The sequence below is a fragment of the Myzus persicae genome, unplaced genomic scaffold, assembly GCF_001856785.1.
Source record: "Myzus persicae strain clone G006 unplaced genomic scaffold, MPER_G0061.0, whole genome shotgun sequence".
In the NCBI taxonomy this organism is placed as follows: domain Eukaryota; kingdom Metazoa; phylum Arthropoda; class Insecta; order Hemiptera; family Aphididae; genus Myzus; species Myzus persicae.
The window spans coordinates 9,453-25,320 of NW_019103792.1; the positions used below are offsets into that span (position 1 = coordinate 9,453).

The following is a 15,868-nucleotide window of genomic DNA, read 5'->3' on the forward strand; positions in this document are numbered from 1 at the left end:
AAAACTCAAAAAATGTTTTTAACTTTTAAGTAGGCTTTTTTGTAATCTTAAGTCGTTATTAAAACATATATTTTAAAAAGTTACCGTCATAAGACGTTTTGAATTATTGCGAATAGTATATTTACGTTGTAACGGTTAATAATTAATAAATAAACTAACTAACTTTTTTTTTCTTTTTGTGAATAATAAACCTCAGAAAAACTTAAATAATAAATACAATAAAAATAGTAGTGTTTATAGTTATCAAAAATAAATATAATATTATTGTATACCAATAAAACCAATATAATAGGTATTTGAACTAATTGAAAAATGATTTTTCTTCTAATTTTAATGATTTAATTAACTTATAGAGGGGGTTTTAAAATTACTAAGATCGTTCTAGATTTAAAGTTAGACGTACGATAGTTTATTTTTTTTACCTAGATCCCAATCTCTTCCTTTTTCATGGCGTTCGCTTTCGGCTATCACATACCATATGCACGCAAACCAATGTGCAACTAATGTGAATAGGAGCATCAAAAGTGTGAGAATCATGCCGCCGTACTGCGAATACCTGTCGATCTTCTGCAACAGTCTCGCTAACCTCAGCAGTCTGGTCAGCTTTAACAAATGAACTTGTCCCGAACCGGCTTCCTGGAAAAGAAAAATGGAGACAGACGTTGATAAAATTGTTAACTAATTAAAACATACAGTCAAAGCGCAACGACATTTTGTTCACTGGTAGGGTTCTCTGCGAAGAAGATAAACTAATAATTTTAAGTGGTACGATAATGGAATCTACATTATCCTATTACTTCAAATTAGTAGGTAGGTAAGTGTGTACCTCCGTCTTCAGCCTGGTGGACACCATTAGATACTTTTGTATAATAATAATATTATATCCATGTGTAATGAAGGCAATCCATAATTTACACGACATTTCGTAACTACATTCGTTTAAATAAGTCATTGTATTAAAATACTATATAGTTATCAGAAAAATAAAGTGTACGTTGTAATACAATAAACGTCTGAATTTGTATCACAACAAGAAAAAGAAATACTCATAATATCATAAAGCACCTATACGGAGCAATATTGGTAAGTATTTGATATTTTGGTGAGTACCTATTTTTTGATATTGGCTTCTATGAATCAGTGTCAAATACTAATAAATTGACACTCTTTAATATTAGCTAGAATGAGAAAGTAGATGGAGCTATCACGTTTAAAAAATCTTAATACAAATAACTGTAACTTTGCACTGATTAGTGATAACTAACAAAAGAACCGATGAGCACACTGAGTTAAAACTCATTATCGGATAACATTATTTTTTGTGTTTAATGTATTTAAAGTGTACAAAACCAAAATATTTAAACATAATTAAAGTAAATGCCTACTTACACGGCATGCGCTTGTGTTTCTAAGGTATGCATGGTTATTGAAAACGGTTTAAAAAAATAAAAAAAGATATCACTACGAAATTAATTAAACAAAGGTAACAATCTACAGTTTTAATATGGTTTTAAGTGGGCATCTAAGTATGATGGCGTCAAACTTAATATTAAGAAATATATTACATATGATGTTGTTAAATATAAGTAAAATATATAATGTATCTATTTTTATGTCTACATTATGTATTTTTGTTTCATTTTTCAATAAAATATTAAAAGCGATGAACCAATAAAATATGGATAGTAAATACCTATTGTAAAACGTTTGGGTTAAAGTAGTTTAAAATTGTTTTCCATACCAATCTATTTTCATGAAATTATATTACTCTTCCACTGATAGATTAAAGCTTTCATTTTTCCCAACACTTTTTTCGATTCACTAGCCTGTGATACATAAATAACACATTCCGTCGCAGTTTTGATAGCATGTCATGCGTCATGCAGTATAGTGAAAAATAGTTTTATTTACACCATATTAAGAGCTTAACATTTTTTAAAGCTATACTCCAAAAAATAAATAACTATGCAGTGTGTTTTTTAATTATAATATTATTCAATTTGATAAAAAAAAAAGTAGATACGTGTAATTGTCCCGATTTATTAAAAATCTTTCCAATAAAATGCTATTGGATAAAATTATTTTTTATTAAAATAGATTATAAGTATCAAAGTGATGAAAATAAAATTGTACATAAAATAAATTGACTAAAAGTCATATTTGAATATTTGATAAGAATATTATTGTTAAAACAAGCCAATGGTAACGTCATCGAGGCTTTTTCTTGTTGTTGTTGTATATTTTAATCATTATAAGTAGGGCTCGGGACTTCTAGGAGTTTGCATGTTTTTAAATAATCATTAAAAACATAGGTAAGTAAATAGAAATTGGTTTCATAGCATTACAAGTTTATATTTAAAATGTATAGTTGCATATTTTGCATATTTGACCATATTTCATTTATAAGTGCATATTTGACCATTTTTTATTTTATTAGTGCATATTTGACAATATTTTTAATACGAGGAGTAAGTTTTTAGTTTTATAAAAAATTTTTTATTTTAAATAGATTTCCTGGACCGGATTAAATATTTAAAAATTAATGTTTTCGTTTTTCTTGCCTATTTTTAAAGCCGATAATGATACCGAAAAAACATTTTATAGACTATGACTAGTTGTAGATAGAGGCCAGATGGTTACTTGAATAGTAATAGTTGACAGTTGGTGTTGCGCGATCTTCGTATTTTGGTTTCGTGAAGTGTTTATTCTTTCGAGTGAGCCCATAATAAAATAATTAAAAAATGCCTAGCTTAATGATTTTGTAAAAGAATATAATTTTTTTTCGTGCATATTTTAATAGCATATTTATTGATTCTTTAGGGCGTAAATGCATGCATATTTTAAGGTTTTTAAGAGCATGAAGTCCCTAGCTCTAGTTATAAGTAATAAATATTGTTTCTATAACCTAACCAAATTTGGAGTATATTTTTAGGATTACGACCACGAGTTTCATACTTTTCTCAAGTATTAATGTATTATAACTTTCCATCAATTTGCTATATATCATATAATATAAGTTCAAATAATATACTTTATTAGATTATGATATTAAGTCCTACTAGTAGTTTCGACAAAATACAATGGATTCTGTCAAGGCAGCTCGATTGATTCAATAAGATAAGCTGTAATAACATTTTCTGTATTAAGAAAAATAATCCACTGTGAATCCTTTCTCGTAAACGTTTGTTTGTCGATACTAAACTTAATTTATAGAACTGAAAGTCAATTAAGTTCCCTGATGCCCGCATTCATCTATGCACACAAACCATGACAATAGGCCACATCACCAAACATCAGAGAAAGAACAAATTTCATTAAAAACGTTTGCAGACAAATTATATGTGTATAAACGTAGGTACATAAACGAAATTTGACCGAGTTTAGAAGGTCAAATGATGAAATGAACAACAATAATTTCAAATTTGTACTGAAGTAAGCTATGAATACCTACTAGATTGAAAATTATATGATGTCCAATATTAGATGTTATAAATCGAAATGTCAACAGAAATAATATATACGTTTCTAGTTCCTACTACTGAGCTCTTGTAAGTTCCAGATATGTGATGTTTAGGAATGAAAACATAATACGTATATTCTATTCGTATAGTAACGGAACAAATTATTAAAAACGAAAATTAAAATAATTAAGAAGTTATCTAAATAAGTGTTAAAGGCGCGAGCTTGCTGAGCGAATCAACCTGTCTAAAATAATAATATATTATTAAATAGATTAGTATTTACTAAAAAAAATTTAAAAACTGAAAATTTTTAAAACGTTGAGTATTTTAAATAAAGTCACCACGGCCTGTACTTTATTTCTATACAAAATAATTTCATTCGAATCCCATTTCAATTAACTAGGTACTTTACCGAAAGAGCAGCTATACCGATATATTACAGCTACCTATTTTTATTCTTCAACAGATAATTAACAAAGAAGATAAGTTATTGTATATTATAAAATGATATATTCAATATTGATTGTATTCATTATCTATTTTACTCAAATAATAATTCCACAGCATTACAGAGCGAAATAATTTTTAATTTCCAATTTCATTTTTTTTTCTTGATTGATCTTTCAAGTTAGTTTACAGTGTATACTCTACATGGTTTATACCAATCAATGAGACTGTTTTGTTTTGATAGAATTGGAGTTATTTTTACTAAAAGTTAAACACTTAACAGTTACTTTTTTAGATTCTGTACATAATGTATTAATTTTACAATGATGTATGTTCCATTGCCTGTTGAATCAGTAAAAATGCTTCAATCTGTAAGTTCAATATCTTTTACGGCAGCAAAGTGGAATGGATTTTATTACACATAAATACATAATTATTACATAATTTTTTTTAAACAATTGACTTTGTTATTCTGTTGTAATTAAAAAACGAATAATCGTTTGAAAAGTTCATCAGATTTACTTATACGAATTGCAACTTGCTACCTATATTATTTGGTATAAGTTCTTTTAATATTTTGATTCTTCTTAAATGATTTATAGCAATTTGAAATTTCCTAAATTGGTTTGAATTATACCCACATGTTGATAAAAAATGTATGCTCTGTCATAAACCTTGAAGATTTAATAAATATCTCTTCTTAAAATCATAAGTTGTTAATACTGAAATTTAAAAAAAGTTTATCGTAATTCTAAAAATATTATTTTTATGAGCTTTTGAAATACAAGATATGTTTTCGAAATTGGAAAAGAAATAAAGACTACATTTTTTTTATTTATCATGTTTGTAATAAAAAAATGTTATTCGTGGAGACTTGAAGTTTTACGTAATAATATGAATAAATTTGGGTAGACAATCTATTTTTTGGAAATCTGTAATGTATATTTACAAAAGCTTATAATTGTGTTCTTTCTTATAAATCTTGAATACGTTTAATACGTCGTCTGTATATTATTTATTCATTTATTTATTTATATATTATTTAATATTATTATTATTAAATTTCTGTAGAATGTTAGGTTAAGTTCAGTAGTAGGCACCAAATTTAATTAAACTAATTGATGTTATATCAACATATACAATATGCAAATATATTTACTTTAAAAAGGTTGCATATAGGTACAAACTACAAAATATTCAATATTGGTCATATAATACAAAATTAATCAGTTGCTGTAATATGAATTCTTGTGTATTATAGGTATAGCTTAAACTTATTAACTATTTCTTTTAAAAGTGATGCATAAGAAGTTATTTATAGTTTAAAAAATTATTTTTGTTATTGTTTTGTAATTTACATTTAAAGAAAATTTTCACTGTTCATATTTTGTTATAATTAAAAAGAATATTGTAATTGTTTTGTCGTATTATACTCGTATGTTATAATAATATGTTTGTATTAAACTATTAAGTATAAAATGTTAAATACAATATTATATACGAAATGTATAGATAATAATATGTAAGATAATCCCATTTATGTTTTTAATTTTTTTTTTTAAATATATATGTATAACAATTTTCAGGTTCGTAAAAAAAATGGTATATTTTTATGAATGTCTAACTTAAATATTTGTATGATAACATGGGGGGGGGGCTAATGTAGGCACGAACTTTTGGGCTCCCCCGGGCTTTAACACCGTTTTAAATACACGTGAAATAGAGACCTCTATTAAGAACACTTTTTGGAAAAATGTCTCTTAAACATAAGTTTTGTGGTTAGAATTAAAGTTTATATTGATTTCAAAGTTGTGTCATTGTATATCGGGTAGTATAATACAGGTGTGAACGCAATCGAGCTACATAATGTACTATATAATATAATTATGTATACCTACATAGTATAATATATTATGTATATATTATGTAACTATTCATCTAAATCGATAACATGTGTTAGGTATAATAGAACTAAGCTGAATAAAACAATTTAATGATATTTCATCTACGAGAAACTCAATTTCAATTAATTCAGTTTTGCCTTTAGTTCAGTCAACATAAGTTCTAGCTTTTACAGTTTTACTATGGAGAGAATTAAAAATAGTGATTTTTGCACTCGGAAAAAATACATTTATATTATGTAATACATTTTTCTCTCTCATTTCGTTGTCATTTGTTCACGCAACGCAGCAGCACGTAGATCTTATACAAGTATTATCCACGAGAGTTGACTTTTTGAAATAAATAATATTTTCGTCACCGTCTGCCCGCCACCGCGGCGGAGGTTATATTATTTGAACGAATGGGCATGTCATTAAGGCGGGACCCTATATTATTATTACTATTACTACTACGAGATCCGGGGAAGAGAAAAAAACTTTTTATTTCCAACTCGACGGCGGCCGGAGCATAAAGTTTTTCGCTCCAGCAACCGTCGGCGTCGCCAAAGCCTTCATACCGTCTCTCGGCTGTTGCGCGGTTAAATTTCTCACATGTTTGGAGGTAAATTGACTGTGAACCGCTCTCAGATATATTTAGGGTGAACAAAATGTGTTGGGCATGCGAAGCGGTGGTGGGTGTGTGTAGGACGGACGACGGCGGCCGAGAGTCTTGCGAAGATCGTAAATTTTTCTACGTACTTTAGGCGTGAAGTATTATACTCGCACAGTTCCATACCCACCACTGCCCTACACTATATTCTTCCACCATTACGACAGCAACAACAACAACAACAACAACAACTATTACGAAACACGCACACACCACTTCCGTAGATATATATACTCACGTCTCCGCTGTAAACGTCCGATGCGTACAACAGGTCGAACGGCAGGGCGGCGAATAAATCTACCACGAACCAGCTCTTCAAGTAATTGAAGGCGATCGTTTTGGAATCCGACACCACTTCACCTTTTTTGTTGACGAATGTCGTCCGGAAATTGAACAATATATCTGCAAAATACAATAAAACGAGACTATTAAAAACTGCAATATTAATCCGGCGAGCGAGCCTCCTAAATTATATATTTTCGGAAATTATTGTAAGAACCATTATTTTGATTTCAAAGTGTCTCAAAATTAGTTTTTAGGAGTACTTCAGCTGATATGTGAAAATGAATAAAAAAAAATGTTTTAATACCTAGTTATTATACCTATCGTAAACATATACAGCAAGTGGAGATTAAAAAAAAAAAATGTTAATTTAATAAACGAATGATTAACGTTTAACATAAATTAATAGACTATATTATTACATTGTGTTAATTTATACATAAAATATACCCAATTGTTTAAACATAATTAATTAACAAGTCACAAACTCATAACGTCCTAAAACATTGCTTTCTAGAATAAAAATGTTTGATGTTTTTTTCTAGGTAGGTATGTATCTGCCTAGTGAATGCATTTAATCAAATCACAAACATTGACACCATAATTTGGCTCCAAAAAATGTATTACAAGCCAGTAATGAGACTCAATTGATAAGTGAAAACTGAGGATGTTATACAATCGTCAACAAGACAATCTCTGAACTACGTCAATGAGGAATGATAAATGTTTCATAAACCAGTAATTATCAATTTTTGCCATAGCCCATAACTTTTAATCACTATTTAATCAATACTAATCAACTAAGCATATCAATGTATGAAGAGATTAAATTCAGAACCCTTATATTATACGTAGTGCACCACGTGTTATTAATTGAAGGCTTGGAATTATATAATATTTATTTTATTTAAACGCACGACGTGTTGTATATAAAGTACAACTAACCAACTTGTACTACCAACAAGTATAAAATCCATTTTAAACGATTTCCAACAAAACGAGTTTAGTTTCATTTTTCATAATATTTCGTCATAAATACTTTATTATGCATAAACGTTACATGCTATTTACCACAATAATTTCAAAACAAATCAATACATTTTCGTATGTGTTTGTATCAATATATTAATTGATACAGTAGAGTAAAATCTACGGTTGCTTATGAATATATATCATTATAGATGATATGTTGGACGTGCCATGCACACGCTGTCAATAGTGTAACGGAGAAGCTATAATAAGTACATTTTCCAAAATGGACAACAAATTAATCCTTGGAGTAAAAAATGAATATTTGAAAGCTCACGCGTCACCCTCGACCGCGTTGAAAATTTGAAATAAATCTATTCACATCTCAACATTTGAACCATCTGCAAGACTAATAATTACCACGAAGGGGGGAATTGGATGAGCGCAGACGACCTATGTTTTATTAAACCTAATAATATGTTTAATGCATATACCTACGAGCACAAACTTTAATATTATCGTACATTATATAATATTGTAAACCCATATTTTTAGAATTCGATCTTTTTTTAGTCGTTTAATACATTCTTATTTAGATCTGAGGCGTATAACAGTTATTGTTAAGGTATAAACGCGTACACGTCTCAATAATGGCTGGAGTACCTACTATGGCTTGTGATAACCGTATATTATATTATTATTATTATAATCATACGCACAATAATAATATTATATGCCCACGACACATGCTCGTGATATTAACACACCGTATGCCTGCGCTTACATTATTATTTATTGTTCGTCAGACTACCACGGTTATGGCTTAATATACCTACAGAGAGTACAAAACGTTTGAAGCCCACACAAGTTCGATTTAATGAACCGCGTCACTGTGTGCGTAAAATATGTTATGTACCCATGTGTGTGTTAGCGGTTTGCGTGTGTGTGTGTGTACAAAAACGTTATTAATTGCACGTGCTTTAAAAGCGACTCGCGATATAAAATAAATTCATTATACGTTTTGTCGATATACATAATAATATGTGTGTGTGTGTGTGTGTGTGTGTGTGTGTGTGTGTGTGTGTGTGTGTGTGTGTGTGTATGTATATCATAATATATACAGAGTGATTCGACGAGCGTGCTCGTCCCCTCCAAGCGTTGCTTTAATAATCAATTAATTGATTTTTGGGACTTTAAAGTTCCAATTAAACGCTGCATAAGAAGCAATTCATTTAATTGAGAAATATTTTTATGCAATTTAATTTGGAGTGTTCCGCGCGTGCGGTGATATAAACCTATTTTTTTTAAATGAAAACCACCGTGTGTTATTTATCTAACAATTTGTTAAAAATGGCTACGATTTGTTACGGAAGTTATTTCTTCATAATTTGAACGTATAGTGTAATAATCCTAGAGATTACTCGTTTGAAATTCGATTCAAACGCGTCCACTTTTTTCAAAAACCCTGCCTAATAAACGAATTTCAGTAAAAACGGTCGCTTTTATTTGACAAAAAATCAAAAAATAAAGCATGTATCGCTCACCGGATAAAAACCCTTTAAACTGGATGGAGACCTCTTAAATGGTAAACCAAAAATGTAAATATTTAAAAATATGATCTTTAGGTACCTATATGTAGGCACTTAAAAATAATTCCAAAAACAGAATTTGAATAAATTCATTATTAAAGAATACAAGTGGGGTGAGTATACTTGGAGAATCACGCTGCAATATATAATATATAACCATTCAAAACTATCTGAATAATATTCTGGTTCAATAAAAAGTTTAACGATACAAATTCTCGTTAGTGTATCGAGCTGAGACTTACGCCCCAGAGAAATAACTTATATTTTAAGCCTTTAAGTTAAATCGATAAAGTTAAGTTTTTTTTTTTTTATTAAAATTATAATTCTCAATCTAAATTATTTTGATAACTAATTAGGTATATTTTTTTTTCTTTAAAAATCAATTAAGTCATCTAAATAATTTATATTATGTAAAAAAACAACAATAATAACGTTAAAATAATTTTATTCCTATTTTCTTTATACAAAATTTAAACATACTTTTTTATATGTTTTAGTTGGAGATATGAAATGATATGATTTTAAAAATAATACGGTGTGAAAAATATCATATAAAAACGTTCTTGATACAGTGGTTGAACTTAATGATTATTTCTTATCTTTCCCTAAATGTATGTACGTTACTGTAATGTAGAAACGCGCATTTTAACTTATTACCTAAACAATATTACACGTTTACTATTCAATAGTGTACGGGGAGAGGGGAGAGGAGTGGTAAATTATTATTTATATTTTTTTTTAACATATTATTATTTATACAAACCAATTTTGAATGTACTTTTTTAGATAAAATAAAATAGATTAAAATAGAATTGAACAAAATCTTAATTTTAATAAACTTATCAAAATAAGATTACATTTTATTATATAATATTAATAATATATTATTAATACACGTTTAATTCTAACGTTTAAAAATCAATTTATATTTATGAATTACGAATGTACAATGTGGTTAATGTAGTGCCAACAAATTTTTTTTTTTTTGGGATTTCTATCTAAACCGCAAAACAAATGTTTTATTTATTTAGTTTCATAAGTACACAACAAAATTACAACCGACAAATTAGTGTATATTGCATAGATCCAACATCGCTTTGATCGGAATACAAACAAATTCGCTACATTTGTGATCAACGGGGGGAAGTGTGGTCTAAAAAAACAGATGACTGTAATAATAATTATTCACTAATAACGTTTCATCATACCATTATTATAGCTTTAAAAACATTGAAAATTTAAATATTTTCAGATTGATGCAGTGACCATTATTATTATTATTATTATTACTATTATTATTACTATTACTACTATTATTATTATTATTATTATAACCCGGGTGAAAAAGTAATTATTTTATCCGGGAAGAAAATAAAAATCACAACAGCTTTTTCTGGCTTCCTGTTGTTGAATAATAGTTTTATATGTAGAATCTATTAATATAATAATATATATTTATATTTTATCACGAGCTGCAAAGACGGATCATCTGACATTTTCCGTTTAGCGCTGCAAAAAATACAGGCACATTATATATTGTTATTTCGTTTAATTAAATACGTTATTGCTCTCGATTTTTTTCACTTTTCACTAATATTAAAATATTTTTCAGTGTTGCGCTAACCGTAGCACTAAGACCAGCGTTTTAATTTCTCTGGATAGTTTCTATATTATATTACATTAAACGAATATAAAATAATTCCTATCATATACAGAATTAAATTATAGTATTTTGTAGTTTTCTGGATGCTTAAAAATAACAGAGAGTATACTCTATGAACGGTATATAATAACATGTTTTGTTTAGTTTAAATTATGTTTCTCTAAATTACTAAAGCCATAAAAAAGCGAACACTTATTAAAATTAAAAAATCTACTGCCCACACTGTTGAAATAATGGTTTCGTCTTTGTAATCAAAATAATAACAAATTTAGGACCACCGTTTGCGAATGCGAGAAAAAAAGTCTCGAAGACAGAGAATTCTCTAAATTAATGCAGTCTATAGTAAACCGTTAATTAAAACACAAATAATTATAACAAAATCTCTAAAAGATGGCTTATGTAGTGTATCATCATCGTGTACCCGAAAAACAAAAAATATTATACAAAGCAACCTCCCCTAATGGACAGCTCCCTATAGCGGACGTGGTGTTTGGAACTCACTCTAAACTTTCTACAGTCTGAACCCTCTGAATAGCTGAAAAAATTTTAGAGACCGAGGGGTCCGGTATTTAGATGTCTCTCTGTACCTATATTAAAGTCATATCAGTATGTCATCTTATTATACTTTATGATATATTTTGAGGATAAGTAATATTTTTTTCGTAGGCAACAACTTTCTCTAAACGGATACGCACAACTTGCTAACCTCGTGGTATCTACAATTTACATAAAAAACGACGCAAAAAAAAAACAAAAACAATATTCAGTTATCAAACTCTTTTCGACTCGCCTCGATGTTTTATTTCTATCAAATCGACCAAGTTTTCACGTTACCGAGATTCGAGATAACAATATTATAGTAATACGTAGATTATAATAATAATACTGTATTGGTGATTTCTTCGTACTTTGATAACGACTACGACATGCAAGCGATAGGTAGGTACAATAGTATTATGGTTAAAAAAATAATAATAACGTGATAGTACCACAATTTTAATATTACAGTACTACGGTAAAAATAAATGTATCGAATACGACTTTAATCATTAAAACACCATGTACCTAAAATAATTACGCGTTCTCAGCAGCAGCAGGTTATACGTCGTAAATATTTGGTGCGGCAGTCAAATGGACGACATTATTATTATTATTATTATTATTACTATCGTTATCATTATTATAATTTTTTTTTTTTTTTCATCAACGGCATCGGCAGCACGGTTATTAGCCAGTTTTTTCGCTGTGGGGGAGGACACGGTCGGTTCGGAATACATGACTGCGTGGCAAGGATTTGTGACTCTAAAAACCCGGGTGGTCACCCTTCAGCGAACTAGTGACACCGGCCGGTGCTGGCACTCGGAACACGTTTGTGACTGAAGCCGAACACCGCTCAACTATCATTATTATTATTACAATGTTGTAATATTGTAATAATATATTATACATAATATATTGTTCTAGACGCAATGCTATGTATTCCGGAAAGATTACCGATGCGTATGGAATACCGCGGAGAATAAAACCGACGGATGGGTGGGACTGCGGGGAGACGACACGCACTTGAATTTAGGTACTGTTCTCCTACTCCTCCCCCCCCCCCCCCATTCGAGCCGGATGCGTATACACAATATCTGTGATTTCGCGTCGAGTGTGCAAAACCGAACGAACGCGGTGCAGAGCGATATATCATCATATTCTCGTGTCGTTCTATTGTTTAGCGTAACGATATTATTATTATTTTTCCGTGTAAACATTACTACGACTTACTACGACTTAAATAATATTATTATTATTATTATTATTATTATTATTATTATTATTATTATTATTTTGTTTTATAGTTTTCCCTCGTAGTATGTTGTACGGGTAATGTACCTAACCGTAATAATTATTGCACACATCTGATTCCTCGGTTCAACAACAACAACGTACCCATACTGAGTGTGGCAGAAATATAAGTCACGAATAAAATGTACCGATGCCAATACAGTGAGACATATTATGATTATCATGTGTGGTCTTTTGGACTTGAATTATTATAGTAACAATAGTCGGACGTAAAGCTGAACTTTCCACATGACCAGTAATACCCTATCTATCTATCTAAATATTATATTACTATAAAATTCAATGGTTAAATTTGAGATGAACTATTGAATTAGGTAATAAAAATCAATAATAGTATATTATGAAATATTATAATAGCAATTGAATGAATCCTAAATATTAAAAACATTTCAAACACGATCGTAGTAAATACAATAATGAATAATAACGGTGTTCGAGATTTATTGAATAAAAAAATATAAAATATTTAAATTTTTGAAATCTCTTAAGGTCTTGTATATAAAAAAAACATTATAAATGTTTTATCAATTTGATTTTTGAAAATTGTATTCAACGTGCTGTATAAAATAAATAATTTTTTTAAATTTAAATCCCATCATAATATTATAACATAATAATCATAATAATTAATCTAATAAGTTCGGATTGTGTAGCGAAAAATCTCACTGCTATTTTACATACATATTTACTTTTAAAGAATATCTTCCAAACGTTCACTCTATGAGGGATAATATGCTAAACATTTGAAAGATTTTGTTGCATTAAATATATAGTATTATAGTATATATTTTTATCTAAAAAGTTGTTTCTCAGAAAAATAATACATCGTTATAAAACAAAGTATAGATTCCATGACTCAGAGGAAAAAAAAATTGAAAAACGATGTTAAGTCGGAAACTGTAATATTTTCGACTGTTGTGAAACGTTTTTGACGTTCTATATAATATATCCTACAGCAGTCAGAAATAACTAATTTGACTTTGAAAAATAGGTATATTTAAAAAAACGGTATTGTCGATTTGTTTTTAGAACATGCTCTCAGAATCTTAAATATGCACATATTATATTATTTAAGTCTTTGAAAGAAAATTGTCTTTACATAAACGCAGTTTGGCTGATAGTGAAGTTCGTTTTCTTTTTGAACAAAATAATAAATTCGATTAATTCATTTTATAATTTAGCAAAGTGTTTAAGAAAACTTAAGTGGTCGTAAATAATAAACTAATAATATGTCTTGTTAATTTATATGTGTTAGTATACATATATGTGTATAAAATAGATTTCTGAGTCAAACCATCAATAAAATAAATGCCACAAAAGAATAAAACCTAAGTATAGCTTGAAAAAATTATCACTTATATTTATGCATTTTGAACTCATATTCGATCATTACATGGCGTGTATGAACTTGAAATATATCTAAAACCAAATTAGGTAATATTTTGAAATTAACATAATAAAAACGTCTACCGGATGTTATTATTGTATATGAAGTAATACTTTTAAGCAATTAAATAATTTTGTAATTTCTCTCTGGAAATACATTATTTTTTATAAATAAAATTTCATAATTAATTTAATAAATTATATCTACTAGGTACTAAACATTCATATTTTTTTTACAATTTTACGCATTAAACAATTTAAGACATCCATCCTCTTTTTAATTAAATTAACTGGAAATAATTATTTCCCTGAAAATGTTGATATTTAATTATTGAACCAATGTTTTATTATTTATAAGCATAGGTGGGTTTCGACGAAATGCAAAAATGTAAAAATAAAATACTGAGAATACTTACCCACTCCGAACTGTAGTTATACGGCTGACTAGGTCATACGGTACAGCATCAAAATTATAATGCTCACCTATACAATATTCATGTCTAAATAACTAATAAGTTATATTAAATCTAATATTTAAACATTAATCTTAAACCATTTTCTCCAAACATATTCCAGTTGAGTGCACAATGTGTGATCGAGTGGACGAAAATATCAACAGTTAACATTTATTTTTTGTAATAATAAAGCAGCCTAATATTGATAGTTTTTACTGGGAATATAAAGTAAATGAATGATCGAGGACAGGCTTTTTGAGCTTAATATGAAATACATTATGACGTGAATGTTAATTTCGCATTGCTATATTACTCGTATACTTGTTACATTGATTGGAAGATTATTTTAGAAACAATTGTTGATAGTCTTAGTTTTATAGATTTAGTATCGATATTTTGTACTGTTAAATTGCATGATACATTGTATTATACAATATAATATCACATAATAAAGAATCATAGAATAAAATATGTCTTTAATCTTTATTAATACTTTGATGTTTTAGTTATGAAAGCAAAATTTACTGTAATTATTAAATAATTAATTGTATTCACAGTTTAATGAATCAATTGAATATCAAATAATTATGAACTCGTAGAGAGGCCCAAACCAACATGTTCACATGTTCTGATTTTCAGTGAGGCCCAATGTCTTCTTTTTGAAGAATAAATAATAAAAATAAATAAAATAAAATAAAAAATGAACTTATTTTTTCTCTCCTTCGATAATAAAATATAAATATAAATATTATAAACTACTCGCACGTATAGATTTTAATGTATAGCATATTTATGAAATTCAAAATTTAAATTCTGCTAAAACGATAAGTGCAATGGGCATAGGTAGGCATAAAAACATTAGACTTGTCGTTATTATTTATGGCGATGATTAAGTTCCCGTGTTTAAAATATAATATTTTTATTTTATTCGATAAAACGATGTACTAACATTGTGATATAATGATATTAATAATAATAATAATAATAGTCATAATAATAATGATATAAAGGCATCTGGCTGATATATCTCTGCCCTTTAATAATATTTCGCGGTCTACGATGCGCGATGGATTCTATATATTATAATATAATATACTCGTTTTGAAGTTATATATACTACCCGGGCCAAACGATGCTGTGCGCTATATACTTCGGATGGATGACTACCACACTTGGGATTTTCGCCTTGTTCTATTCTACTCCCCCCCCCCCCCC

At 28.5% G+C, this 15,868-nt stretch overlaps 1 protein-coding gene across 1 annotated transcript in view; it reads right to left on the bottom strand.

Annotated features, from left to right (window-relative positions):
• Nucleotides 1-387: 387 nt before the first annotated feature.
• The window catches only part of LOC111035308 (potassium voltage-gated channel subfamily H member 8-like), a 155,583-nt gene continuing 140,102 nt past the window's right edge, over nt 388-15,868 (bottom strand). The window contains exons 7-8 of the mRNA XM_022316874.1: nt 6,697-6,860; nt 388-636 (exon numbers count right to left, since the gene is read on the bottom strand). Of these exons, the coding sequence (XP_022172566.1) occupies nt 394-636; nt 6,697-6,860 (407 nt within the window). The 3' untranslated portion in view covers nt 388-393. The remainder of the gene's footprint in view (nt 637-6,696; nt 6,861-15,868) is intronic.